This window comes from Heliangelus exortis, chromosome 28 (genome assembly GCF_036169615.1).
Source record: "Heliangelus exortis chromosome 28, bHelExo1.hap1, whole genome shotgun sequence".
NCBI lineage: Eukaryota > Metazoa > Chordata > Aves > Apodiformes > Trochilidae > Heliangelus > Heliangelus exortis.
In genome coordinates, this window is record NC_092449.1 from 1,487,154 (window position 1) to 1,514,427 (window position 27,274).

The 27,274-nt window shown below is 49.5% G+C and overlaps 2 protein-coding genes across 7 annotated transcripts in view; one reads left to right on the forward strand and one right to left on the reverse strand.

The window, feature by feature from the left end:
* Positions 1–14,701, reverse strand: part of LOC139788011 (excitatory amino acid transporter 4-like) — a 35,995-nt gene extending 21,294 nt beyond the window's left edge. For 2 of the 6 annotated variants that reach the window (XM_071727492.1, XM_071727491.1), the window contains exons 1-3: positions 13,349–13,908; positions 8,236–8,327; positions 4,476–4,654 (exon numbers count right to left, since the gene is read on the reverse strand). The gene's annotated coding sequence lies outside the window, so the exon portion shown is untranslated. Of the gene's footprint in view, positions 1–4,475; positions 4,655–8,235; positions 8,328–13,348; positions 13,910–14,497 lie in introns of those variants that run through there. The other 4 variants (XM_071727489.1, XM_071727487.1, XM_071727494.1 and 1 more) reach the window with 3 other exon arrangements.
* An 8,641-nt stretch (positions 14,702–23,342) lies between these two features.
* The window catches only part of RANBP3 (RAN binding protein 3), a 42,234-nt gene continuing 38,302 nt past the window's right edge, over positions 23,343–27,274 (forward strand). The window contains exon 1 of the mRNA XM_071727486.1: positions 23,343–23,460. Coding sequence (XP_071583587.1) covers positions 23,439–23,460 — 22 coding nt within the window. The 5' untranslated portion in view covers positions 23,343–23,438. The remainder of the gene's footprint in view (positions 23,461–27,274) is intronic.

Genomic DNA, 27,274 nt, shown 5'->3' on the forward strand with positions numbered 1-27,274 from the left:
TCCCCTTGTCACCAATTGCCTCCTTTTAGCCCCCATGTGCACCCTTGAATTCCACTTGGTCACACAAAGGACAGGGGCAATGTCAGGATGTGTCCTTCCTGTTTCTCAGATTTATGACACAGGGATGCAAATATGCCCATTTTATATATAGAAAAATATATATGCCCACAACCTACTGACTGATTTTTTTCCAAGTTTGTCCAACATTTGCAGGGTCCTTCCTGCCCCTCTGTATTGGTGATGAGATGAGCAGAGGGGCTGTGCCCATCCTCCTGGATCTCATTCCCTGAACCACGGAAAACTCAGCAGCTCCAAGCTTAGAAACTGAGAGTAAAACACTACACACAGCAGAGAAATTTCTTGAAAGACCATCTTGGATCTATCTTTTGACTCCAGACTCCTAAGAGGCTCACAGCCCCAGGCATCCCTGGACCTCTCCCAGAAAAAAGGGCAACGTGTTAAAATGGGGAAAGGGAGAGCAGTGAAGAAAATCTTCAAATCTGTCTGACTGGAGAAAAGAAAAAACCCACATCAGCAGAACTCCAGTGTCAGATCAAACAGATTTTTAAAAAATCTTTTGGCCAGGATCCTGTAGGAAAGGTTTTTCCAGGCAAGGGTATATACAGGATGAACTGGAAGATCCCCTTATGATCATTTATGGGAACACAAAACCCAAGTGGGCAGAATTTCATGGCTATTTTTGTAAATAGAGAAATTTCAGGTGTGAGGCTCAACTTCAGAGTGCAGAATTATTCATCTGCTCACGAGTGACCTGGGAGGTGAACTGCTGAGTGAATAAGTGGAAAGCAGGAAAGGCAGGAAGAGTTTCTCCTCATTGCACACTCTGGTGACTCAAAAAGATGTTGGAAATATCACACAGAAGTACATGCTGGCAAAAAAACCAAAAACAGTGGCAGCAATTATTATGGAAGAAATGAGTAGACAGGAAAGAAAAAGGTTTTATGATGACCTAAAAATGTGGAGCAAATTCCCATCTCAGAGGGGACCACCTGGCTACAGCCTTGTTGGCCTTGGCTCCTATTCCCTCTGGGAGCTGGGAGCCCAAACTGCTCCCTGCAGAAGATTTTTGGTTTGGTTTTGTCCAGGTGATGCTCAAGCTCAGACTGAGCTGAGTGAAGAGGAAATGCACTGGGCTGCTCTGGATGGATGAGCTGAAACTCAGCTCCTGCAGAGCACTGACAGCACTGCTGCACCCAGGACATCACCCCTGGGACCCCAGAGCTCTCTGCAGGTCCCAGCTGGGACCAGAACTGGGGTCCAGGAGCTGTCAGTGCCAGTGTGGAGAAGGAAAGGGACCTTTTAGCTCTGCCCAGCACTGGTGATGCCACACCTGGGGTGCTGTGCCCAGTGCTGGGCTCCTGAGTACAGGAGAGATGTGGACACAGTAAAAAGAGTCCAAAAAAGGGCTACAGAAATGATAAAGGGAGTGAAGTATCTCTGGTGAAGGGACTGAAGCATCTCCCATGAGGAAAGGCTGAGGGAGCTGGGATTATTCAGCCTGGAGAGAAGGCTCAGGTGGATCTTATCCATGTACACCTGGAGGAAGGGTGTAAAGAAGACAGCACCAGGTCCTTCTAGGGATGCCCAGGCCCAGATGGGAGGTGGTGGCCACAAAATGAAGTACCAGGAAATTCCTTTCAAGCATCAGGAAAGGCTTTTGAACTGTCAGGCAGAGTGAACATTGGAGCAGGGTGCCCAGAGAGGTTGTGGGGTCACCATCCTTGGAGATATTCAAAAAAAGCTGACTGGACATGGTCCTGAGCAGCCATTTCTGGCTGACTCTGCTTTGAGAAGGGGGGGCAGGGTTGGACCCACTACAGGTCCTGCCAACATCATCCCTGCTGTGATCCCTCTGCCTTCCCCTGATGTGCTGTGGGATGAAGCTTCCCAGGGCAGCACTGACACCATCCCTGGCAGTGTCCTGGAGCTGATTTACATGGATAATTAGTACAGAACCATGGGCTGGTTTCCCACTTTTCCCTCACCCTCTAATCCCTGCCCAGGAGTCTTGCAGCACACTGAAAGATAACCCAGAAAATGCAGCTCCATGGAAATGGCCAAGTGCTGGTACTGGACAGACTGGACACCAGGGAAGCCTCTGCCAAGCCAGTGAATCCACTGGGAGATTTTCCTCTGGGACATGGAAGGTCCTGACCATTGGGGTGGTGGGGGGGTGGGGCTGAGGAAAGTCAACAAAAAGTTCAATTGAAGACTTCACCTGCTTTCTTGTCCTGCACTTTGTTCTCTCGTGAGGCAGAGCATCTTTGTGCCCTCCTCCCTCTGCCTAGGGACTGCACACTGCCAGGGCTGATGTGTCCAAGAGATGTCAGCCAACTACCCCATAACCAACCCTAAGGAAGGCAAAAAAAGGGGAAAAAAAGGGTGGGATGGCCAACCCAGCAGAGGGTTCAGGCTTTCAGCTGGGACAAACCCAGGAGTGACCACTCAGACTGAAGGGATGGGGGACAGGGACTGAAAGCCTTGTCCCACTATTGCTAAAGTCTGCAGAGGAGAGGACACAAGGGGTTAATCTAATTAGTCAGGTTTGCTCCTGGGACTGCCTGAAATCAGCCAAATTAGAAATGCCCAGCGGTCTCTCCCAGCTTAACCAGCCCCCAGGGACTGGGAGAGGAGTGGCCCTGCTGTCCCCAGGCACCCATCTCAGTACAGTGTGTACTGTCACAGCCCAGGGACAAGGGAAAAGGGTGTCAGAGTCAGGCATCCCCTCCTCTTCCCTCTGCTCATGCAACTCTTGCTGAAAGCCAGCCAAAGGCTGTGAAATAATCAGCCCTTTGGAGCCCACTGCTCCTCTTGTCTCCAAGGAAACTCTGCTGGAATGTTCAACATCAAACCCAGCAAGATTTCCAAAGGGGGAAATCTCCACAGGTAGCGAGGGGGAGAAGAGGGAGGAATCTACAGGAGGAGAGAGGCTGAGGAGAGCTTTGCACAAACCACACAGAGGTGGGGGGAAGGCAAAGGGTGACAGAAAGCTGGGCTGGGCTCCTAAGGTGGATGGACACCTGGGGAGGAGACAGAACTGAAACTGCTCTTCTTGAACAGGGAGAAGGCTCAGTGCTGGCAAGGCAGGGATGTGCCAGGCTGTCAGGGCTGTGCTGCCTTCTGGGCTCTGCTCAGTGGCCTCACTATTGGAGCTGGCAGCCCCACTTCTGAGCACAGCAGCAGCACTGGAGCTACAGCCCCCCAGCTCTGCAGCTACAGCTCAACTCTGCAGCTACAGCCCCTCAACTCTGGAGCTACAGCCCCCCAAACTCTGCAGCTACAGCCCCACCACTCTACAGCTACAGCTCCTCAACTCTACAGCTACAGCCCCCCAGCTCTGGAGCTACAGCCCCCCAATTCTGCAGCTACAGCCCCACCATTCTGCAGCTACAGCCCCCCAATTCTGCAGCTACAGCCCCTCTACTCTGGAGCTACAGCCCCCCAACTACAACCCAGCTCCTCAACTCTGCAGCTACAGCCCCCCAACTCTGCAGCTACAGCTCAACTCTGCAGCTACAGCCCCCCAATTCTGCAGCTACAGCCCCACTTCTGAGCAGATCAGCAACACCCTGGAACTACAGCCCCTCCACCACCAGCTGGGTGAAGCAGATGCTCTGTAGGCACCATCTTTGCCAAGGGAGGGCTGGGGGTCTCCACTGCTGCCTCACTTTCCCACCAGCACTCGGTGCCTGTGCTCAGGAACACTGATCCCAGATGCTGCACTGCTTGGTGAGTTTTTTCAGTCCCCAGGACCAGGACAGGGAGGGTTCACAGCCCCCCTCACCCCTCACGCTGTTGGATCCTTTCCAGCCTGACCCATTACTTGCCCTTGGGAAGGGCACCACAAGCTGGAAGCAATGCAGCCAGGGTGCCTGTGCTGAAAATTTCCATGCAGAAGCCCAAGTGGGGAGAACTCAGCCATATTTGTGTTGCTATAGCAGCCCCTGGCAGGGCTTTCTGCTCATGAAGGGCTATGGCAGCTCCATTTCCCACTTGCTGTCTGGCACCCAGCTGCCCCCCACCCAAATCCTCCCTCCAACACCAGACCCTGGAGGAGGGAGGATGTGCCCAGGGTCCAAGCACTGCCCCATCTCAGCTCAAGGGCAGCAGGCAGGAATTTCATCCCAGCTGAGCTCTCCGATGCCAAAAGTGAAGCTGTTTGGGGCCTAAGTCCAACTCTGGGAGGAAAAGTGTGACTGTCCTTTTTGCTCCCAATTTGTGTGAAGGTCCCTGTGCTAAGGCTGCCCCTCTCTTAGCTGCCCCCCAGGTATTCCACAGCATCCAGTCCCACTTTTCAAGCACTCCCCTCTGGGCAGTCCTACAGCTCCTTAGGAGAAATCCCTGCTGCTCCCTCATGCATCACCCAAGGAGCCCTCCTGCCACCCATCCTCCTGTCCCCTGGACCTCCCATCTCCCTCACCCATGCATCCAAATTTGCTGACAAAACCACTCACCTGGGAGAAGTTCTGGTTGTCAAGCAGGAAGGGCTGCGGGGTTTGGTTTTTGTTTTTTTTTTCTTCTTCTTGGGGGATTATTCGGAGTTGTTGGGTTCTTGAATTCTTTCAGCTGAAAGGCAGGATGCAGGGGTTTCTCCTTAGGTAGAGAGTTAGCAGAGAGCTCTGAGCAGAACCTCCTGAGAGAGGGAAGGAAGGCTGAGATATGCTCAGGATACATGGCAGCAGGGGGTGGGGGAGTGGCACGGAGGAGGAGACTGAAAACATTTTTGAGGACTGCAGGAGAGCAGAGGACAGAAAGCACCTGGCCCCCCAGTGCTCTGTCTGTGGATTTAACACCACCACTGGTTTCACACTTTCTTCTGCCTCCTCACACAAACTGCAAAAGGAGGCAGCAGCACCAGAGAGCACGGCAAGGAGAGCAGATACCATCCTCATCCTCATCCCTGCCCTTCAGCCTCTTCCTTCCCTGCATCCAAGCATCCATCCAAGCACCCATCCAGGGTCCATCCAGGACTGAGCAGCTCCTTCCCCGCTCCACCTGCCCAAGCAGGACCTTAGAGATCCAATCTCACTGCTGAGCTTCAGCCAGACCAGCCCCAGGGAATGGCCCTGTCCATGCTTCACCCCAATTCCTGTCATTTCCCACTGGTGGATGAGGGAATTCTCAAGGAATCAGGAATCATCTCACTGAGTATGCAAAGGAAATTCCTTAGCAATACAGTCTGTCAGGGAGCCAGACTCTGCTTTCAAGGGAGTGGGCAAAACTTCCACTGTCTTTACTCTTTGATTCCTTAAATACTGATTCCTGCTGTAATTTCTTTGATGGAATTCTCACATTTTAAAATTTCCACCCATGCCCAGCCAGGTTGGGGCTGTGAGCACCACACAGCCAGTCCTGGCCTTGAAATGCTGCAGAGTGAAAAACCATGGCCAAAACCCAAGCCCCAGCAGCAAGGTTACAACAGGACTTGTGTTCCCATTCCTCCCAGACACAGGGATCACAGGAATAATCCCTGGAATAATCTTCTCCCCAGTTCAGGTGGCACCAGGGCAGGAGCTTTGCTGCATTCTCCAGCCCCAGCATCCCAGCAGAGATGAGTTGTGGCTACAGCTGGAACTTCCCACTGAGTTTGAACTCATCCAGCAAGAGGTAAATGAAAAAGTGTCAGGGACAGAGTCCTAGAAATGAAATTCCCCCAAGCCCTGTGTCCCCAGCAGACTCTGGCTGAGCAGAGCCAGGAGCAGCTCCCAACACCAAATGGTTTTTGTGGGCATTAATCACAGAATCATGGAATCACTGAGGTTGGAAAAGACCTTTCCTATCATCAGCTCCAACCATAAATCAGGGCTGGGATCAGATGGAGCTTTGCTGGACAGGCCATTTGGAGCCTAAACTTTTGACTTTGATTAACTCTGTCACTCTACAGTTTAAAGCTTGCTGTCTGCCAAAATCAGCATGGACATCACCTAACCCTAACCCTAACCCCTTGCTGCATCAGGAGACAGGGACACACTGCTCCTAACAAATTTTTGGTCTTCAAATGCCTCGTTTGCTCCCATGTAAATGCAGGAAACAGCAATTATCCTCCTATTGAAGGAACTGCAATGAGGTGCAAGGTCCTGCAAGTGTAAGCTGGGGACTGGAAACCCAAGCCCTGCAGCCCTGTACCCTGCACAGCTTCCCAGCAAAGCACATATTGGAGTGGGATTCACAAGGAGATGATTTTATTTGAAAATTAATGTCTGTGATTATGGGGAACAGCCTCCAGAGCTCTGCCTGCACCATGCACCCAAACCACTCCTGAGAAACGGTGCTGAGAGCCCCTCCAGGCACAGAGGGAGCAGGAGATGGGCAGTGACATCCTCACCAGGGCTGAGCTCTGCTCCTTCTGCTGCTTCCACACCAGCAGCTGCTGGGGGGCAGTCCCAGGGAAGGCACCTCTGGCTCCTGTGCCTTACCCAGCAGCTTTTCTTACAGAAGGGTCTGGACTTCCCTGTTCACTGCTGGAGGCTCAGGTGTCCTGCAGCTCTCTTGGCCTTGGACAGGAGCATTTCTGACCCCACCAGGGAGAGGCAGAGCTCAGCCATCCCTCCAGCACGGAGCCATCCTCCCTGCATCTCTCTCTGGTGAGATAATTGTGCTTTTCTGTTTCCTCTGCCCATAGTTCAGCTTTGCTCCTAGAATCTGGACTCAGCCCTCCTCAGTTTTTCAGTCCCCAGGTGAATTCTCCTCCACCTTTTGTTTAGCCGTGAACGCAGAGTGACCAACGCCTCAAACACTCCTCCTGCAGCTTTGCCCATGTTTTGTTTTGACTTGGACCTCTGGCAATTTCCAGACACCTTTGAGTTCTTAAATATTAAATGGAGGAGGTGAAGAGCTCTGCTCCCTCAGAAAGGAGGTGCCTGATGCCCTGCAGGGTGGAGGAATCCTTGGGGACCAAACCCAAACTCCTCTTCTGTCCAGGAGAGCCACATTGCACAGAGACCATGGGATGCTGTGACTTATCCACAATGGGTAAAAGGGACACTCACAATGTCACTCTTGTGAGAGGCAACGTGACAACTGTGCCTCCTGTCACTCAGTCACCTTACCAAGAGTCTTCTTGCACAGCCATTTGAAGAGAAAGGATTGTTGGAAACCAGCCTGGAATAGCTTTCCCAAATCAGCTCCCTGGTGAGTTTTCTCTCCAAAGTATAAAATAATTTATACTAATCCCACAAGTAGACTTAAAATGTTAAATAGGGAGAGGGCAGTTTGTTTTGCACTCACTCCCCCTTCTAAAAATGCCCTCTGCCCAACTTGGAAAGACACAGACAAGTGAAGTTCTGGGCCAAGATTTTCACAGAGAGGTCTGCAGGTCCAGCAGGCCTCTCTTTTTTAAGAAAGACATTGGTTATCTATTGGAGCTTTAAAAAGCAAACCTCACAATGTTGATTCACAATGTAAAGAAAAAAGCCACATGGGAACCTCTGCTAGCAAATTCAGTTTGCTACCCCCAACCTGGATGAGGCATTGAGGCTGCAGAAACACCCAAGCAGATGACTGTGTCCACCATCCCAGGGTGTCACTGTCCTTCCATCCACACTTGGTGCATTCATCTTTTTTCAAAAGATAAAAGAGGGCTCAGTTTGAAGTGAGGAAAATCTCTCCCCTCAAGTTTTGAGAATGTTTGGAGGGTGCTCAGCCCCATCACCTGGAGATGAGGATGGTTGGGAGGATGCATGTGAACCATCCTTACCTGGACCTGTCACAGGACCATGGATGTTTCCTGGGCAAAAAGCCACTGGGATATTCCCAGTTGCTAATTGCTGTGGGGAAAGAGGTGATTTTCTGTGGTGTTAAGCAATCCTTCCAGCCTTTCTTCCCTGGGTTTTGCAATTTTTGTGGTCTTGTTCTCCTTGTTACAGTAACCTTCATTTGGGGGGTTGGATTCATTTTCTATCCTGCACTGTTCACTTGGCCCAGGGAGCAGAATCCAATTACCCAGATGTGACTTTCATTCCAAGTTTCTGCAAAGGAACCTCCTGTGTGTTTCACAGAGCTGCTCAAATCATGGAATTTCCTTCCCATGGGAAATGTCAATATTTCAACATTTTTTTTTTTTGCCCTATTTTGGAACAAGAAGTCAACATTTCAACTCAAGCGACACCCAAAATTCAGGAAAATTCAGAAATGGAGAGAAATGTTTTGGTTTCTGCTCCCACCTGAGCTAGGACAGGGATTCATGTGAGTGCCTCTCATGATCATTTTTTTTACCTCCTTGGACAGACTGCAGCTCCCTGGTGCTCTGCAGAGTCCTCCTGTAGCTGAGCTGCCAAGAAATGCCAAGGAGAAGAGGGCCAGGAGGGCTACAAGAGAAAGAGAATCTCATGAGTTCCCCCTGACAGCACCTGCCAGGACATTTTGCTTGGAGTTTTTGATGGGACAATGGAACAGAGAAACTGATTAAAAAATGGTACATCTGATGACCAAAATTATTCCCCCGATTTTTTGACAGGATAATTTCAACTGATGAGTGAGGCAGAGCTTGGTGAGCTCCTGAAGTTTCTGGTGTTGACAAGTGCCCTTCTTTTCTCCTTGGTTCTGCTGAGAGTGTCTGTGATTGACACGTTTCAGCTATTTTGAATCCCAGCTCCTGCTCCCTCCTTCTCCCAGGTGCACAGGGAAGTTGTGCTGCACACTTCTAGAGGGAGTTCTGCTTTGGGAAGCTGGGTGATTTTTTTGTACTTTTTTTTTTTTTTTTTTTTTTTTTTACAAATCTCCATACATCTCTATACAGGCCCAGCCCTTGCAAACTGCAGATGCCCAAGGTGGTTGCTCTGGTGATGCTCGAATCTGCCAAACTCTTCAATAAACTTTACTGACACCTTCACTGGAGAATGAATTCCCTGCTCCCTCCCTGCTGCCTGCTGGAAACTCAGATGTGTGGAGCCATCCAGCTTTTCTTCCCTGCCCTCATCCAGCTCTGGACTTGTCCTTCCAGCCCCATGCTGGCACTGCATACAAGCTCCCCAGCAGTTGTTCTGCCTCAGGTATTTGAAAAAGCCTTGATTTAATTTTCACACCATCAACAAATTCCTCCTGAAGACCTTTTTCAGGCCTGTGTTACTGTACTGGTACATTTAACTCTGCTTATTTTATATTTTCCCATGCTTGGGAATGCAGCTTTGCCCCATGGTTTGTGCCCCACGGGGCACTGCTTTTTTAATTTATTTTCTTTCACTGCCTCTCTTGCTGCTCATCCCAAGCAGCTTCCCTGCTCCTCAAGTTCCCAGGTTTTCCAGCTCTCTCCCTGCTCACAGTCACAGTTTTTCTGTCCACAGTTCCAGCTAAAAGCCACCAGCTGCCTGGTTGTATATTTGTATATTTGTCTGTTTGTCTGTGCCCTTTGTTAAGCTGGCTGGAGAGCCATCCCCCTGCTCCTGCAGCTCATTAGTCAGAAAAAGCAAAATACCAGAACTGTCTCTTCTGTGCTCTGCTGGCATTTAAGCTGCTGGCCAAGTCTTTCCACATGCTGGGAGCTGCAGTTCTGTCCCAGTCTCTCAGAAGTTCTGGCAGCTGAATTCCAGATGTGCTACACTACAACCTCACAGGTAATTCACAGCAGGTAGAAGCCTTTCTCAGAGCCCCTCTTCCTCCACCAGCTGTAGCTCTAGGAAATGCATCCTGCCAGCAGGAGGGAGGGCACCACTTCCAGGGATTGCCCTTACAAACAGATTTTTTCTTATTGAAACTCTCACACCCAAACTCATTCCATGAGAATCTGTCACAAGACAGATGTGCTCTGCCCCTGCTGCCTTGGGGAGAGGGAGAAGCCAGGGTAGGAGCAATGGTTGGGCCCTTCCCTCTCCCTTTCTTTTATTTCTGCAAACCTCTCTATGCCAAGGAAGAGGCAATGCAGCCTGCAGGTTGGCTGGGTGTCTGCAACAGGATGAATTAAATGGGATCAGTTCTTATCCCTCCATCTCCTGCCTTGCTGGATCTCACTCCATTCCTTCTGAGTGATGCTTTCCAAACAGTGAGGGTCAGCTTGGAGGTGTTTTCTCCTATGGTCCTTTGCCTTTGCTGAGGATATTCACCTTTTCAGAGTTGTTCTCTCTTTCCTGATGCTCCTCCTCAGCTCTCAGCTGCCAGAGGGTGCTGCGGAGGGGGGGAACCCACCCAACCCACCTGAGGACTCAGGAAACACAGGTTATTGGGTTGGAAGTCATCACTCTGGAAAAGTCTCTGGCTTGAGTGAGGGGGAGTGAGGAGGGGGAAATTTATATTCTTCAGCATCAGGGTGGTGGCATTTCAGAGGAGAGCAGGATGGCCAAAACTGCAAGAGCAGCTGTAGGGTACATGTAGGGTACACTGTGTTGTTTAATTGCAATTTTTATGTGGCCAAGCAATACATAACTAATAAACAAGATTTCTTGGCAGCAGCAAGAGCCCTCTGAGCACTGGTGGACACAGTTACCACTTGTTCTGAACACACTTTGCGTGGATGAGACACAGAACCTCCACGCACACCCTGATCCAAATTAATAACCTGAAATGTCTGAACTGGCAATTAATTACTTCAGAGAAAGGGCTTGGGTGGCTTTCCAGCAGCAGAATGCAGCTTTCTTTTTGGCATCCTGCTACAGTCCATTGTGCAAACTGGAGAAAGTCAAGAAGCCTCAGTGCTGGTTCCAGCAGCTCAGTCTGGTACCAGTGTGGGCTGAGTCTGCCTTCTCTGAGCTGGGAAAACAGGGTGGAAATGCTTTACTTTGCTGCTCTGATGGTATATTTGTCCAAATTTAACTTGGCCCATTTTCTTTGGCATTCTCTGCATGGTATTGCTGCTGGTTTTGTGCTCTTCTCCACCAGCTCCTAACACTGTATCTGTGTATATGTATTACAAGGACAAAAGGGACCAGCTGTGATCATCTAGTCTGACCTCCTTTTCCAGGACAGGAATAGCCCTGTGTTAATTAATTTTCTTTTAAGTAGAATATACTATTTAGAAAAAAAAAAAAAAAAAAATCTGAACCTGCATTACTCTCTTCTGGTGGGGATGAATTCACCACAATTCCAGGCAAATTATATAAGCCTGGCTCTACCTGACCCTGGAAATCATGCATGGTATTTAGAAAGAAGCAGTCAGGTGCTGCTCTAGAGGAGCCAAACTGAACTTACTGATGCTAATGGTAATCCTGACACTGCCACACCAGAGGCTGCAGCTGAATCTATGTGGAAATGCAGCCATGCAGCCAGTACCTGCAGAGCCAGAGGATCAAGTGCAAATGAGAGCTGGAAAAGCTTCATCAAGGTGGAGGATATTGGTGCAGTCACTGGGACAGCAGCACCTCCAAGTTTCTTCCAGGTGGCCCCTGGAATCACTGCTTCCCTCAGCACAGATTCATGGGGTTCCTCCTCTTCTCCCAAGTGAGGTCTCAGACCACAGAGTTGTGCTGGCTCCTGGGGTCTGATTTTGCAATTTGCTTTCCATTGGGAGTCTATCTGGTTATTCACTGGCTTTCTGGAATGAGAAGAATTCCAAACTACAGGACTTCAGAGGAAGCACAGTTCTAGAGGAAATCAACACCCATCCTTGGCTTTCCCTCAGTGAATTCCAGAATCCCCTAAAACCATCTGCTCTCAGCCACTCCTTGTGAACTTTGTCTTTCATTCTTTCAACTTCTGTCTCAGAAAAGGATGCTCTACCTCTCTTCTCCAGAGAATTTATTTCACTCTTTTTATAACATCTTTTTGTTATGTTTCTTAGGCTCCTCATTTTGACAAAACCTATGTTTCACCTTGGGGTACAGCCTTGCCATAAGATCCTCAAATGAAGTGCTCAAAGATTCTGGGTCCTAGGAGGAATCTTCACAGCTTTCCAATGGGAAGCATCTCCTGGAAGCTGTACCAGAAAGATACAAAAAGAATCTTCTCTGATGGAGATAATCACTCTGCAGGTGATAATAAATCCATCTCTTTGCCTTTCTGCTTTTCTAGGCAGAACTTGTCCAGTCTGGTGACTCTTTTATAGGTGTGAGGAGATGAATGCAGTGTTAAATCAATAAACCATCTTCCAGCTGAATGAGCTTCAGCAGCTTTTCTCCTCCTGTTGTATCTCTGATCACTTTGAAGCATTTCCAATACTTCTCCAGAGCTGCTCAGTAATAATATGGTCTCATTTGGGTCTGCTGGGCACTCTTCACCCATCCAAACTCCACGGATTTGATGCCTGGGTCTCCCTGGCCCAGCCAGGCAGGGGGTGAGCCCAGTTCTGAGCTGTGATTCAGGACAGGGCTGAGCTGGGTGTCCCCTGCCACCCCCCAGCATCGCCAGGCACCACCCAGCCCCCTTCTGCCTCTAACCCAGCATCCTTGCCAAGCCCCCAGGAAGGGATTTTTCCCTCCGTCCTCTCTCATGGATCAACCCGAGGGGTGAAGCAGTGGCCCCGTGTGCCCCTGGGACTCAGGCTGAGCTTGGGCAAGCACCAGGGGCCAAGATCTCGCCCCGAGGAGCCCGAAGTGGTGCTGGGCTCGCAGGCTGTCAACAGAGGCAACAAAAAAACCTCTCTCTCAGCTCATTAGAGAAACTGAGCCAAAGGGCAGGCACGTTCCCAGCTTATCAGGCCACCTCCTCTGTGAGCTCTCTGATCTACTTTTCCAGCGATTGTTCCTGACCTAGGAGAAGCCCCTGAGAAATCTCCGAGCTGAGCGCCTGCAGCTCCGCGGGCATCCGCAGGCAGCGGGCAGGGAGCCGGCAGCGAGGCACATGCGGGCTGAGTCCCCAGCTGGAAAATTCCACTCCTTTTGCTCGCACCACTCCATGCTGAAGTGCCTGGGAAGAAAACCTTGCCAGCGGGGTGTTTATCAGCTCCCCGGGCTGCTGCTGCTCTCTTTTGCTCCCATGATCTGTGCCACGTTTGCCAGGATACCTGCGGTATCTGCTGTGCTAATAACTCTGGAATCGTGTTCTGCCTCCTTTGCTCTGCTTTGGAATATTTTGGTTTAGCAGTGGCACAAAGGGTGAGGCTGCAGAATGGGGATCCCAACAGAACTGACCAAGCAGAAGAAACCGATTCCCCTGATGCTTTCACTGCTTCTGCTCAGCTCTGCCCAGCCCCAGCTCAGCCCAGCTCACAACCTCCTAACTTGGGGAAAAGTCCAACAACTTCCAGCAGTTTCTTCTTCTTTAAAGACTGGATCAAAGTGTGAATGATCAAGTCACGCTAAGAAATGCCACCCTGTCACCACCGCAGGAATCCCGGCAGCCTGAGGATCTCCGAGGCTTTCCGTGCTCCCAGCTCTGTCTCTGCCTCATTTCCACACACACTTCCCTTCCCTCCCCCCCTCCCCCTTTCTTTCCACTTTCCCACCCACCCACCCGCTCTTACCTTCTGAATTTGCAGCTGTGCTCACTGCAGGTTTTTGTTTAATCCCTGCTGGGAGGTGAGAAAAGCCTGCGAGTGGCAGGGCAGAAAGCCTGGTGGCACAATGTCACTCAGGTCACCAGCTAACCCGACACTAACCAATGGGGAAAAATCCCGAGGGAATTTAGGCAGCTGTAAATCCTGGAAACTCGGCTTCACACCCCATGGACTCCCTGCTGGTTTCCTTACGGGAGCGTGCAATTAAATAATACAGAAACCGCTGGATTTAAGCAGCAAATCAAGAAATTAACACGATTTAGGCTTTTTTTTCCTGCCGCGGTCTCGCTTGCTCACGGCCACAAGGGACCCGGCTGCCTCCGATGGTGGGAGGCACAAGGAAAGGGAGAGGAAGCACCGAGGGATCCGAGGGACCAAACGTCCCCCCTGGAGCAGTAAAGTGCTCAGGACACCGGGAAGAAAGGGAGCGAGGAGCAGGCAAGAGGATTCCAATGAGGAATTTCATAACGAGGTTATTTAAAAAGGCTTCAGGTCCGTGCTATGCTTCCCCTCAGACACGGTTTTTAGGTCCATGTAGGAGTTGAAGCCACGGGTTTAAAACATTGCCTCAAAAAAAGAGTGGGTGGGGGAGGTCTGGTAGCACTTCCCAGGTCAGCTAATACGAAATCCAGTAGCAAAAGAGGGACTGAAATTTAATTTTGCCCAGTCTAACCAACTTTTCCTGGGACCTAGCAGAACCGTGACTTCTTGGGTCCTGGTTTAAATGCCTGTCATGCACAGAGAGGTAGAAAACTTGAATGAGTGACACAGTGAGTATCCTGCCTTTGCTTCCATGAAGCCCAAGAGCAAAGCTGCTTCTCAAAGGTCAGAGCTCTGTGAGTTTTGTTCACAAAACCCAGATGTGTGTAAGCTTTGTGAGAACAAATGATCTGAGAGATATCCCATACCCTCAGCACCTATTCCTGTGACAACAAAAATGACACAAAACCTCTGAAAACCCAGAAATAACAAAGCCTATTTCCCGGTCTCTGCAAATCCCTCAGCACATTTAATGCTTCCCTGGATCAGAAGTCCTGCCCACAACTGGGATCTCCTCTATGAATAACCATGCAAAATTGAGCAGCTCTCTGAGCATTACCTTCCCAGGCTTCTCACCTTCAAGCTTTAGACCTGGAGTAAAGGCTGTGGAGGGCTTGGGATGCAGGGTGAGCCCAGGGCTGCTCAGGAACCATCCTGTTTGAACACCAGGATCTGCAAAGCCCCAGCTGCAGAGTGAAGCCAGGCTCCCAGCTCTTGAAGATGGAAAAGAAAATCCTTTGGAGAGGAGCAGGCAGCCACCAGCATCACATCCACAACTTGTGCCTCACTTTTTGTGCCTGTGACTTCTTGAGGCTCCTCTGCCAGGGGCTGGGCTGGGAGCCAGGGCTGTGACAAGCTCTGGGGCTCTCTCTTATCTCCTGGCAGGGCTCAGCCCCACTCTCCCTGCTGGGAGATGCTGGGGAATGGTGGCTGATGACTGGAGCAGAAAGGAGCCAGGAGGTCTGAAGTCAGGACTTGGAATGGTGAGAGCTGGGAGAGGGACAGAGCCTGGCCTGGGCTAAAATTGACAGCAAGTGATAATAATGCTGTCTGCTATGAATAAGGAAACATTTGCAAAGTCAAAACACAGGAGGCCCCTCTCAGTTGACAGAATCATGCACTAGGGGCCCTGGGAAAGCTTTGTCCTGAGCCCTGAACACCCCTAGAGTTGTGCCTTGCAGCAGTGGGACCCTGCTGGTGCTGTGCTTCCCCCAGGCTGCCTGCCAGAAGCACAGTGCCCTGCTCAGAATGGCCAAGGGACCAAATCCTTACCCTGAGCTGGAGGCAGAGCTGACCACAGAGTCCATCCCAGAGAGGTCCTCAGCCAGGTGCCTTTCTCTGTGAGTCTCATCCTCTGCTTGCTGCAGAATTTTCTCTGACAACTCAAGCCTAGGAAGATGCCCCTTAGAATAAAAAACTGGAAATCACATAATCAGTGATTTTCCAAGGAAGCATTCTCACTGCCCAATCACAAAACTGTCATGGCAAAAGTCATGGTGGCTGATGAACCCAAGCAGTGGCATCCTTAGGGACAGACACTGACTGTGAGATTCATCAGCACCAGAATCCAAAGCTGTCATTTCCTCCTTAATACACACTACAGTTTTGAATGTCTTTATTTCTATTTTTCCCAGTTATTTTTTATTATCTTTTTTTCAGTGCTAGGTTTTGAAGCCAAGTCAGGCCTCAGCTGCTTTGGTTACAGGCAAAAATGTTCCAGAGTGCTAGAGGATCTTTAAAAACATCAGAGTTAAAGAAGACTGAAGAGACCAAAGGCACTGACTGTTCTGCAGGTGCATCTGCAAACTCCCTGGAAGAGCCACACTCCTGCTCTGCAGCCTTTGCAGACCTGAGCCCCTGCAATCTACACCTCCAGAATTACAGCTTTTCCTTTGTGGGCTTGTGCAACACTTCTGAACTTGGTTGGGCTGAAACCCAACAGCACAGGGTACCAGAGCAGGATCCATGTAGGGGTGCTAAACAGAGAGGCAAGACCACAGTTAATTGTATGAGCATAGCTAGACCCAAAGAAGTGAAACTTTTAAGTAAGAAACTGTGAAAAGCCAAGTGCTTGTTTCCCCATCTAGTGGTTATGTTCAGTAGGAAGAATGCTCCAATAAAAAGCAGCTCCTGGGCTCTGGAGTCTGGGATCCAACCCCCCAAATGTGCTCTTACAGTTTTTTGCATCTTGACCCTCTTCATCTGGACAGGCAGTCAAGTCACAACTGCCCACGTCCTCTTCTTGCACAGCTCATTTCAGGAAGTCTTTCAAGAATGAAAGAGATGAAATAGATCACAGAATCATAGGAAGCTCGAGGTAGGGCAGGACAATTTGTACTTCAGCTTGCTGCTTGAAACAAACCTGGCTTCCAAGTCATGTCAGGCTACTCAGTCAAATTTGAAACCACCCAACTAGTCCAGTACTGCCCCCCCACCTTGGGAAAGAACTCCAAGAAAAAATAGTTCTAGAGAAAAAATGCACTTCAGCCCTGTCAGAGAGGGGGTGTAAAACTCCTTTTTTTCTTGTATACTGTTCTGGCTGCAGAGGAAATGCTGGTTGCTCTTAGGCTGTGCCCAAAATGCCAGGGTCTCCCAGCAAGGCAGGAAGGTGAAGGAGATTTCTCCAACCCCTAAGCCAGGGCTGGCTGAGCAGGCTGTGCCAGCAGAAGTCATGGAAATCCTGGAGTTTCCCTCAGCTGGGCTTTTTAGAGTCACAGAATCATCATAAAATCATCATGGTTGGAAGGAGCTTCAAGAGCATCAAGTCCAAGAGTCAGTCCTACACCACCTTCACCTCTAAATCATCTCATGAAGTGCCACATCTCCCTGGTTTTTTAATACCTCCAGGGATGGGAACTCTACCACGTCCCTGGGCAACATGTCCCAATGCTTCACCACTCTTTCAGTGAAGAAATTTTTCCTTATATCTCATCTGAACACCCCCCACCCATCCCCACGCAGCTTGAACCCATTACCTTGTCTTCCTTGTCATATGGAAAGCCAGGAACAAAACCTCATTCCCCTTCCTGGAGGTGACAGACTGCCCCATGCTGGTATAGGAGCTGCAGGGGAATTCCCTGGAATACAGTCCTGGAAATGCTGAGTAAGCTCCAGAATATTCCATTATCTGTAGAAGCCAGGTGAGTTTCTGCAGTGGGTTGACCACATTGAGCTTCCCTCATGAATCAGTCCACTGCTATTGACCCTTCCATGGCAGAAAGGATTTTACCTTGTAGATTTTCCCACTGAAATCCTTGTGAATCTTTGCAGATGACAATATTAGAAGGGGATGAACATAAAAACATCCTGAAAGCCTTCTGAAACTATCCCAGCTGCCACAGACCTGTGGGTGTGTTTGGTTCCTCACATGGGTTTCCTCAAGCCTGTGTGGAGATGCCCTTTTTCCTTACAGCTGGAGAAAGATGAATGGTTTTCTGTCCTCAGAGAAAAACCTACAGCTCAGTTCTCCCTAAATGGGAAATAAATTTCTCATAAGAAATCACCTGCTGAGTTAGAATGAGAATCTCTGAAAAAAATGCTGGTAACCAACATCTCTGTCATGTTAAATACTTCCCAGAAACTTCTGTGCAGCTGCAGGTTTCAGCACTGCCTTCACATCCCACCTGCCTTGAAATCAAACCAACAAATCTGGTTTCCTTATTATTGTATTTTCCAGTGGGCAAATGTTTGCAAATCTGTGGTTTGGCAGCAGTTCACTAACCCAGTGTCATTAACACAGCACTTTCTGGCTGAGGGTCGTGAGGCCACAGGACACAGGGTCAGGATTATAACAAAACATCTCCCTGAAGTGGGTCTAGAAGAAAAACAGAAAAATCTGGCAGCTGGGAAAGCACCAGTCAGAGAATCACTGAACCATTTTTGTTGGAAAAGACCCTTAAGATCATTGAGTCCAACTTCTCTGCCAGCACTGCCAAGTCCCTCAGCACCACATCTCCTTGGCTTTTCAACACCTCCAAGGAAGGTGACACCCCCAGTGCTCTGGACAGCCTGTTCCAGCTTTTGACCACTCTTTCAGTAAAAAATTGTTCCTAGTATCCAATCTAAGCCTCCCCTAGCACTGCTTCAGGTAATTTCTTCTTGGTTTATTGCCTGTTACTTCAGAGAAGAGACCAACACCCACCTCACTGCACCCTCCTTTCAGCCCCCAGCTTCTCGAGGAGAAAGCTGTGAGAACATTCCTGTTGACTTTGGTCAACAGTTTGGCACAAACCCACTGCTGATGGGAAAGGAATCCTTATCCTTCACAAGGCTGGGTGTCCCTGCCATCTCTCAGGACACAAGGAATGAGACCACCAGAAATAACCCCACCAGTGCAGAGACACATGAAAAAAAAAAAAAAAAAAATATTTTCAGTTGGATCAATTCCAACAGAACCCAACTTACAGAGTCCTGGATCTGCTTCCCAGTGAATAATGGTCACTGTATCACTGAAAATTACAGAGGTGATGGAAAAAGGGACCTCTGAAGCCTCGGGTACAACTTTCTGCTTGACCTGGTGGTGTAGCTGTTCCCCAGCAGGGTGTGAACAAGGGTACAGGTAGAGTGATACAACTGGAAATGAGATTGTGATTACCTGGGGTGCTGCCTGCACTGGAACCTCTGTTTCTTTTCCTGATGAATACTTGGATTAAAATGCCAAGTGAGGATGTTACACCACATGCTATGGAACACCACACTTTGTAAAACCTTCATTATCCAAGCTCATCCAACTGACAAATTCCCACAAGCAGAAAGCCTTCAAGCAGTGTGGGTTGGGGGGGTTTTTTGGGTTTTGGGGTTTTTCTTTCAGCCATGGAAAAAATATTTAATTTGTCAAAGTCAGAGTGACTTTTAGGCCATGTCCCTTTAGAAATGCTGACCTAACAATAGTACTAATCAGAAAGTATGGCATTTATAGTATCTTAATGGCATGCACCCAAAATAGATCCTAGTTATATCAGCAAGTTGACAAGCTCACAGGGTACGGGTAACTCTTGTAATTAATTTCTAAAAGTCACAGGAACTGTAAAGTTGCTGGGGTGGAGTTTACTTTTTCCTGAAACCATAAAGTGCCAGAATCACATTTATGCTGGTATTATTATATACTGACTTACAGGTAAATTAAATCAGACTCTGGCCTTCAAACTCTGTTAAGATAAAACTGTTAATTTTCCTCTTTTGTGTTAATGATGCTGGAGTGTCACGGACTCTAATTAGAACTTGAATAGAAAGCACACTGTGACCTGCTGGCTCTTAAGGTCTGCTCAGTGCAACTTTCTGAGGTAAATTCTTCCTAAATCACTTCCCTTAACTGGGTCACACCCCCCACTATGCTCCTACCATGTGTTCATTAGAGAACCCCAGGACAGGAATTCCTATAATTAAAGTTGCCCAACATTTCCATCAGAAAAACACGTTCAGAGTTTCTCAGAGGTTTAACAGGCTTTAATGCTCTGAAGTGAAATGTTCCATAATGGAGATCTGTATTAGAATAAGGGCTTAAATTCAGAAGGTAATTATTGTTTTTTAGATGCTCACATAATGGGTAATTACTCTTACACCTTGCAACTGTCATGTGTGGCTCAGTTTGTAGGACAAGAACTTCATGAAAATGGGAGCTAAGTCAGCCACATGGTAGGTCCCCCAAAATTATGGTTCTCTTGTGATTAGTGACACACTAATTAGTGACATGCTCATGTTTTCAGCTTCATTCCTGCACTAGATGTGATTTGGTTCTCCAGGGAAGAGGCACAGAGAAGGTCCAGACCCACAGATGGCCTCAGGCTGCCATTGGGACACCAAGATGCCAGCAGCAGTGCCAGCTGCCAGTGGGCATGAAATGAGAAGAACAAATCTCAGGAAGCTGCTGAAAGTCTAAAGAAGAGGAGAAAATCACCTTTAAGTGAGGTGAGATCAAATAAAAAATGCTGCAGCCTACTGACCAGAGTCTCAGTAGTTGCCTGGGGCTGATTCTGCTTGACCAGGGTTGTTCTCACTCACTGGGACATCAGGTGCCCAAAGATGTCACCTGAGGGCCATTTGTCACCTGCTGTCTCCTTGCTCTCTGCTCTGCCCACATTCCAGGACCTGCACTGGTGGGATGTAAGCTCAGACCACCCACCCTCCTCTTCCCTTAGCTGCTTGCTGGATGTTGTCAAAAGCTGCATCTGGAGTCTGAGAGGTTGGGTTTGGTCTCTGGGTGCAGCTGTGGCTTTACCCATCAGGATGAAATTCTTGTTTTTTTCTCTTCAGGCAGCAGATGCAATGGGAGTCACTGAAGAGTTAACTGCCCAGCCTCCCTGTTTAGCCTCCTTACAGATATTGTGCATCAGACTTTGCATTCAAATACAGAATAATGAATTAATATTAGTTATTATTATTTTCCTTGAATGCTTTTCTCTGCCATGTCCCTTTTGTTTTAAGTCTTGGGTCCTCTCCAGAATTTAGATGCTTAATTCCCATGGAAGTCAATGAGTTCAGCAGATCTGGGACTTTTTCTAGACAAACAACAGTTTTCCACATTTCTTCCCCATTTCTTAGCTTCGGAAAGGAGAGGTGCCTGCTCAGCCCAAGCCCAGAGATTCCTGGAGCCTTTCTGTGTGTCTCCCAGGTATCTGTGGACCCCTGGGATGGCTTCCTCAGGACTGTTCAGCACATCAAATAGTGGCAAGTGTCCCACCACATCTGCTTGTTTCCCTGACTGCTGGGAAGGACTCTTCTTGTGCTTGGAGGAAGCCTTAACCACCTGCCAGCTCTCTTGAGCTCCTTGTTTTTCAGGAATAAAGGAGAGTTTATCTCCTTTGGAAGAAGGGGCAGACAACTTAAGAAGAGTACAAGGAGGTCATGCAGAGAAAAAAAATTAGAAAGGCAAAAGCCCAGCTAGAACTCAGTCTGGCCACTGTCGTAAGAGATAACAAAAAATGTTTTTACAAATACATTAACAACAAAAAGAGAGCCAGGGAGGCTCACCATCAGTTCATGGATGCAGGGGGGGAACATTGCCAGCAAAGAGGACAAGGCTGAGCCTTCTTTGCCTTGGTCTTTAATTGTCAGACCTGTTATCCTGAGGGGATTCAGCCCCCTGAGATGGAAAACTGAGCAGGATGAACCCCCCATGACCCAGGAGGAAGCAGCTTATGACCTGCTACAGCTCCTGGACACTGCCAAGATTCTGGGGCTGGATGGGATCCACCTGGGAGTATGGAGGGAGCTGCTGGAGGAGCCCAGCCCACTCCCCATCATTTCTCACCAGTCCCAGGATACATCCCAGCAGGCTGCACACTTGCCAATGTGACACACATCTACAGGAAGGACTGAAAGGAGAATCTAAAGAATTCCAGACCTGTCAGCCTGACCTCGGAACCAGGGAAGGCTATGGAGCAGTTCATCTGGAATGTGCTCCCCTGGCACAGGGAGGACAACCAGGGGATCAGGCCCAGCCAGGAGTTCATGAAGGACAGGTCTGGCTTGAGCAACTTGGGTTACTTCTGTGATGAGGTGACCTCCCTAGTGGATGTGGGAAAAGCTGTGGATGTTATCTAGCTGGACCATTACTCACTGGGAAGCAGATCCAGGACTCTGTAAGTTGGGTTCTGTTGGAATTGATCCAACTGAAAATATTTTTTTTTTTCATGTGTCTCTGCACTGGTGGAGTTATTTCTAGTGGTCTCATTCCACATGTCCTTATGTCCTTGGCCACAGCATGTGGCCAAGGGAATTCATCCAGTTGGTTGTTGGTCACCAGGAGTGTTCCCAAGGGAATTCATCCAGTTGGTAGTTGGTCACCAGGGGTGTTCCCAAGGGAATTCATCCAGTTGGTTGTTGGTCACCAGGAGTGTTCCCAAAGGAATTCAGTCCAGTTGGTTGTTGGTTACCAGGAGTGTTCCCAAGGGAATTCATCCAGTTGGTTGTTGGTCACCAGGGGTGTTCCCCAGGGCTCCGTTTTGGCGCTGCTCTGGTTCAATCTCTTTCTCCATGATCTGGATGAGGGGGTTAAGTGCATCTCAGTCACTTGGCAGATGGCACCAAGCTGGGTGGGAGTGTTGGGCTGCTCCAGGATAGGAAAGGCTCTGCAGGGGCATCTGGACAGACTGGATCCATTGGCTGAGACCAATTGTAGGAGGTTCAGCAAGGCCAAGGGCCGGGTCCTACAGTTGGGTGACAACAACCCCACACAATGCTCCAGGCTTGTGGCTGGAAAGTGCCTGGAGAAACGGCCCTGGGGGTGTTTGGTTGAGAGTGTCTGAGCATGAGGCAGAGTGTGCCCAGGTGGCCAAGGTGGCCACCAGCATCCTGGCTGGTACCAGCACTGGTGTGGGCAGCAGGAGCAGGGCAGGGATCATCCCCCTGTGCTGCACCTCAGATCCTGGGCTCAGTTCTGGGCCCCTCAGGACAAGAAGGACATTGAGGGGCTGGAGAGTGTCCAGAGAAGGGAATGGAGCTGGGGAAGGGGCTGGAGCAGAAGTCTGCCCAGGAGAAGCTGAGGGAGCTGGGGGTGTTGATCCTGGAGCAGGGAACCAGAGCCAGGACCAACAGCTCTGAGTCTGCTGAGTGCTGGGGCCACAGGGCTGGAGGTGTCCAGAGGAGGGCAAGAAAGCTGAGGAAGGGCCTGGAGCACAAATCCTGTGAGGAGCTGAGGAGCTGGGGGAGTTTGGGAGGGGAAAGGAGACCTCGTCCCTCTCTCCAACTGCATCAGGGGAGGTTGGAGCCAGGGGGGAAACGGCCTCTGCTCCTGAGGGATGGGATGGGAGCTGAGGGAAGGGATGGAAGCTGTGCCAGGGGAGGGTTAGGCTGATGTTAGGAAATATTTTTTCCCTGAGGGGGTTGTCAGGCACTGGAATGGCCCAGGACAGTGGTGGAGTCACCATCCCTGGAGGCATTTAAAAGGCGTCTGGACCGGGTCCTTAGGACCATGGTTTGGTAGTTGGTTGTGGTGTTGGTGACAGGTTGGAGTGATGAGGTCTCTGCCAACCTCAACATTCTGTGATTCTGTGAACAGTTTGTGGACATTAATTGGTTTTATTGCCAGGTGATAAAACCTCTCACCTGCCCAAACTGACAGAACTTCCAAGAACAAGACTGGGCTGCTGTGGAGCCCTTTCTGGCTGCCCAGGTCACCACAAGCCACTCTTCAGTGCAGGTTACGTGCTACAGAGCTTCTCCAGACACACCCGAGTGGTCCTGAGGACCCTGGCAGCCCTTTAGGTGCCTTTGCCCAGGATCTGCTCCTTGCAGCGGTTGCACTGATGAGCTCGGAGCTCTCTTCCAACCTCAACATTCTGTGATTCCCTGACTGTGACCGGAATTCCCCTCTCCGACCCGCAGCTCGGGTCAGCACCCGAACCTCCCCTCCCCGACCCTTCCCTCCGGCTCCGCGGCCCCGCGGAACTCCCGCCCCGCGCACGCGCCCCAGCTCGCGGCGCGGCGTTAAAACCCGCGCAGGCGCCGCGCGCAGAGCTCCGCGGGGTGGGAGCCGTCCGGCTGCGCGATGCATTGTGGGCGCGATTGAGGAAGTAAAATGGCGGACCTAGCGAACGAAGGTAGGCGGGAGCTGGCGGCGCGCAGCGGGACCGGCACCGGTACCGGGCCACCCACCCCCTCACCCACCCGTCCCTCCGCCGCCGCCCGCCCCGAGCCCGGCCCCGCAATCCGCTTTCGGCCGCTTGCCCGGTGCGGGGCCGCCCTCGGGAGCGCCGCCTCCGTGCGGCCTCTCCGTGCCCCGGCACCTCTGGGGCGAGCGGCCGGACAAAGGAGCTCCCGGTCCGGCCCGGTCCGGCTCGCTCGCGGAGTTCCCCCGCTGCCCTCCCCTCCAGTCCCTGCGGGGAAGCCCCCGGGGCCCCGGTGCCTCCCGCGGGCGGTGGCTCCGAGCTGCCCCGGCGCGGAACGGGCCCGCCGGTGCTGGAGCTGGGCCCGGAGCGCTGCGGTTCTGTCCCGGGCCGTATCTGAGCCGCTTCCTCTCCCTTCTTGTGCTGCTGCTTCCTGGGGTGATTGTCTGCAACTTTAGGGGTGGTTTAAATCTTTCCTTCATTTCCACTCGTGTTAATCCTTCCCGTCCTTAAGGCAGTAATAGGGGCGGTGTGGTCAGGCTAGGGGAGGTGTAACAATATATGGGTTATTTTTAAGCTGAAAACTTCGAAGTAAAGAAATGATGCTCTCGTTCTTTTCCGGAGAGGTTAGGACAGCAGGGGCTGCAGTCCTGTAGGGTTCGGGTGTTCTGTTCCCAGGGGCGTGGGATGCTGGGTGAGTGACAGGGAGCAGCAACAGCTTCCCTTTGGGAATGAGTGACTTCCCTCCAGAGAGCCCCCAGCCTGCTCTGTTGCTTCTCAGCTGATGAAAGAGGGGTGGAAATGTCTGAAGGAACCAAATGAAAGCGTGTGAGGCCCCTTCTCTCAAAATTGTTCCTTCTGTATGAGCTCGGTGCTGGGGCCAGTCGCAGTTTTGATGTTAACATTAAACAGCAGGAAGCAAGGACCTGTTGGAGCTTTAGAAGGTGAAGTCTGCAAACAGCTAAGCACCTGATGGCCCTGAAGTTGTTTGACAGATGCAGGGATGCTGCACATCTTGGGCTGTTGGCTCTGAAACTCAGGATGAGCTCTTAGTGCCCCAAGAGGCCCCTGTGAGTGGTCTCAAGGATAGCAGCAAACATTGAAGGATGTAATGACTGTTTGTGTGAAATCCAATGACAGGATGGAAATACTGTCGTTCTAATTGCCTTGTAATAGATTTTTGATGGTTTGTTGTGTTCTTTGGGAATGTTTATTTTTAGTACAAGCCCTTCAGTTTACCTGCCCATTCTAGTGGGAAACTGCAAGCTCAGTGCTGAATTCCAAGTTACTGATGTTTAGTACATCACTTGATGCTGACCTGTCTTGTGCTTCTACCCCTGCCTCTACATTTCTGCAGAATTATTTAGACTGACTGGGAGGGGAGGGAAAAGTGTGGTGCAGTCATTTTTTTTCATCCAGTCTTCCTTTTTCTCTTCAGACCTTTACCTGACTCCAGTGATTTCCCTCTCCTGGTAGTCTCTGCAGCTTGTGCTTGCATATCTTTCCAGAGCTGTCATCTTCATCCTTTGCTATTCTTTTTCTTCTTGCAATCAGGATGTGATTTAGTCTTTCATAAGATAAAACAAAATCACCTGGCTTCCAACTTACTGTCTCTCCTGCTCATTCTTTCAGCACTAGGTGCATTGCCTGATATTGGTGTTCTTTCCTTCCATTCCATTTTTGAGGCATCTGTTCTTTGTATACCAGTGCACATACCATGGGCTTTCAGGAATTGACATCCTAATGCTGAAAATCTGTGGATTCCGTTGTCTTTTCACTTGTCTCTGATATGGCAGTGATGTCTCAGGTGGCTTTGATTGTTTTCTCCTCATTACAATCTGGTACTTTCAGGTATTTTCATTCAGATGCATGAACTGACTGGTTTGGTTCTGATAATACTTTGATCTTCTGCTTCATATCAGTCTTCTCTTGTTTGAAGTACTGGCTAGCAAAGTGTTGGTGTTCACAAACCTGGCATGGCTAAAACAAAGCTCTTGGATATCCTTTAATCTTGATTGATCTGTACAGCTCTGCTGCCTCACTCATCCTTTGGTGTGAGGTGTGAAGCTCAAGGTTGACACAAGCACCTAGAAAGAGGTTTCAGTCCTTCTCACAGAGGGTTTTTGTGTAGTGTGTTTGACCAACAGCTTTTCTTGTCTCTTCATGCAACTCTGAGACTGTTCCCCACTTGATTGTTGCAACAAACCTTACTCTGGCCTTGAAAAATTCTGTTCTGTGTCCTTCCATCCTCCTGATTCAAAGCTCCTTTAACCCATGGCTTTTACCATGGCACCCTTTGTTTCAGTTCATTCATTGGTTTTTCCTTTTCCAACAATAAATTTGTTACCTTTACCTTCTAGATCCTGACCTGTCTCTCCAGTGTGTCTTAAATCCCCCCTGAGGTGTCACTGCTGCCCCCAGGTACCCAGCAACCAATGTCCTTTAAGCCTTCAGGCTGCTTTAATCTTTCTGGGATGCAGTTTTGCAAGGCTGCAAGCATTTCCTCTCAGTATTCTCGTGACTGCTTCCTTTTCTTCATTCTCATTGCTCCTGGAATTTTTGCCATTCACTTGTCTTTCCTTTTTCTCTAGTGAGTTGGTGAAACTGTAAAGCTGCCCCTCTGTAGTGGTTTGGTGACAAGCTGTATGGTGGCAGAAGAAAGTTGTTGGATTAAGGGGGTTCTCTACTGCAGAGAAGAATGCAGAAGGGTGAAGGATGATGTGGTCCAAGTGTCACTTTTCAAAGTTATACTTTGAACTTTCCTAGAAATAAGTCCAGATCTTGACATTGCCCCTCACCATGAGAGGAGATGTGCTGGGAAGTGTGGAGCTAATGAAGAGGAGGAGAGAGTAACTTCTGCATGAAGTTTGGTCAAAATTGGCAAAAATTTAGTGACGTTGTGATAGAGGCTTGGGGACTGGCATTGTGAGAAGTCTGATCATCAAAAACCAGGATTTAGGAGTGGTTGGCACTATTGCTGTTGTTACTGTTGCATAAAATAACCATACTCTGAATGGTATTAGAATTTTTCTCTGAAATCTTTGATGTGATGGTGTTTGGTATTCTGAGTGGGTCACACCTAAAACTGACACTTCATTCCAGTGAAGTATTGTGGAGAACAAGACAACTTCTCATCAGGCATAGATTTGCATAAACCTGAATGCTTTTCTCATTACCTTGCCCTTATAGACAAACAAATTTGTGGCTGTGTATTAGCTTGCTGCTGAAGCCACTCTTGAGATAATAGGCTCTTCTTGTCCTGAGAATGAATTCTTTATCACCTTTCAGCCACCAAAAAATTACAATTTTTTTCTCAGACCTAAAACTTGATAGCTTTCTTCACACTTCTCTTTCAGGAGAAAAGGAAAAAACGTGGCAAACCCTCTACTTAGACACCACTCCATGCTCTGTGAAATTGCTTAGCATAAGGGTTCCTGATGATGGGTCCTGGAAACACAAAAGTTCTGTGCTTTAAATTTGGTGTATGGAGTTTTTGTCTTCAGTCTGTAGAAGGCTTTCTGCTTTCCTGTGCTAGCTGTGGAAGTTCTCTCTGGAAGTAGCCTCCTTACTCATGTCCTGGGAATCACAGACTGGCAGGGGCTGGAAGGGACTGGAGATCACCTTGTCCAACCCCCCTGCTAGAGCAGCAGCACCTGGGGTAGATCCAGGAACCTTTTGAATGTCTCCAGAGATGGAGACCCCACAAATCTCTGGGCAGCCTGGGCCAGGGCTCTGTTACACTTACAGTGAAGAAGTTTTTCCTTCTGTGTAGCTTGAAACTCTTGTCTTGTGGCTGTTGCCCCTTGCC